General features: G+C 45.6%; 1 protein-coding gene across 1 annotated transcript; it reads right to left on the reverse strand.

Annotated features, from left to right (window-relative positions):
* Positions 1-233: 233 nt before the first annotated feature.
* LOC113904804 (olfactory receptor 52H1) lies at positions 234-1190 on the reverse strand. The gene has a single exon (XM_027561894.1). The coding sequence runs from the start codon at positions 1176-1178 to the stop codon at positions 234-236; it is 945 nt and encodes a 314-aa protein (XP_027417695.1). The 5' UTR covers positions 1179-1190.

Consider the following 1190-nt stretch of genomic DNA (forward strand, 5'->3'; position numbering starts at 1 on the left):
TAGATCTACTTTCCTCTAACAGTCTCTCTCCAAAGGCAATGCATTCAACATTTTGATTTGTCATCAATAAATATAGAAGCATCTCTTTCCTTTAGATCATGCCATTTTCTTAATATGCAAAATCACTTGTAGACTGTTCTTGCTTTAAATAGCGTTTGCTTTTTTAAAATTCTTATGACATCAATATATACTATAAACTTATCCTAGCTTTTCCATTGCTCATTGGAACATTATTATGTCCTCTTGGGAGAAAACAAAATGGTGACCTTCTCTCTGATCTGTTTGGTCTTCACTCCATAAACAATGGGGTTGAGTGCAGGTGGGATAACAATGTAGAGGTTGGCAAACATGATGTGGAAAGTGTGGGAGACATTGTGTCCAAAGCGGTGGGCAAGGATGGAGAAAAAGGCAGGTGTATAAAACATGAGGATGACACAGACATGGGAACCACAGGTGCCCAGGGCCTTCTGGCGGGCTTCTTGGGAGGGGAGGCGGAAGACAGCACAGAGAATGAGTGTGTAAGAAACGGCAATGAGGATCACATCTGAGATGACTGTCATGATGGGAACACAAAAGCCATACCAGATGTTGATGGAGATGTCCGCACAGGCGAGCCGGGCAACACCTATGTGCTCACAGTATGTGTGTGGTATGATGCGTGTCCTACAGAAAGGCAGTCGTATGAGCAAGAATACAACCGGCAGGATGATGCAGAAACTACGAAAGGAGATTCCCACCACAATCCTGATGATGGTCTTGGGAGTCAAGATAGTGTTGTATCTCAAGGGAGAGCAGATGGCCACATAGCGGTCAAATGCCATGGCCATCAGGATGGCTGAATCCAGGACGAAGCTGTAGTGGAGGAAGAACACTTGTGTGAGGCACCCTGGGAATGTGATCTCTCTAGCCCCAAGCCAAAAGATACTCAGTGTTTTAGGAATACCAACTGTGGACAAGGTGAGGTCAGTCATGGCCAGCATGGAGAGAAAGAAGAACATGGGTTCATGAAGGCTATGCTCCACCAAGATTAAGTAGAGAAGGATGCAGTTTCCCACAATGGCTACAATATAGATGATACAGAAGGGAATTCCAATCCACACATGGGCTTGCTCCAGGCCTGGGATCCCCACCAGAATGAAGGGTCCTGGGTTGTCACTGCTCAGGTTGAAAAGGACCATGGCAGACCAGGA

Source organism: Bos indicus x Bos taurus, chromosome 15 (assembly GCF_003369695.1).
Source record: "Bos indicus x Bos taurus breed Angus x Brahman F1 hybrid chromosome 15, Bos_hybrid_MaternalHap_v2.0, whole genome shotgun sequence".
Taxonomy (NCBI): Eukaryota; Metazoa; Chordata; class Mammalia; order Artiodactyla; family Bovidae; genus Bos; species Bos indicus x Bos taurus.

What these genes read in the sequence shown, in the direction of transcription:
- LOC113904804 (XM_027561894.1), bottom strand. Translation starts at nt 1,178, where the DNA reads ATGGTCCTTTTCAACCTGAGCAGTGACAACCCAGGACCCTTCATTCTG.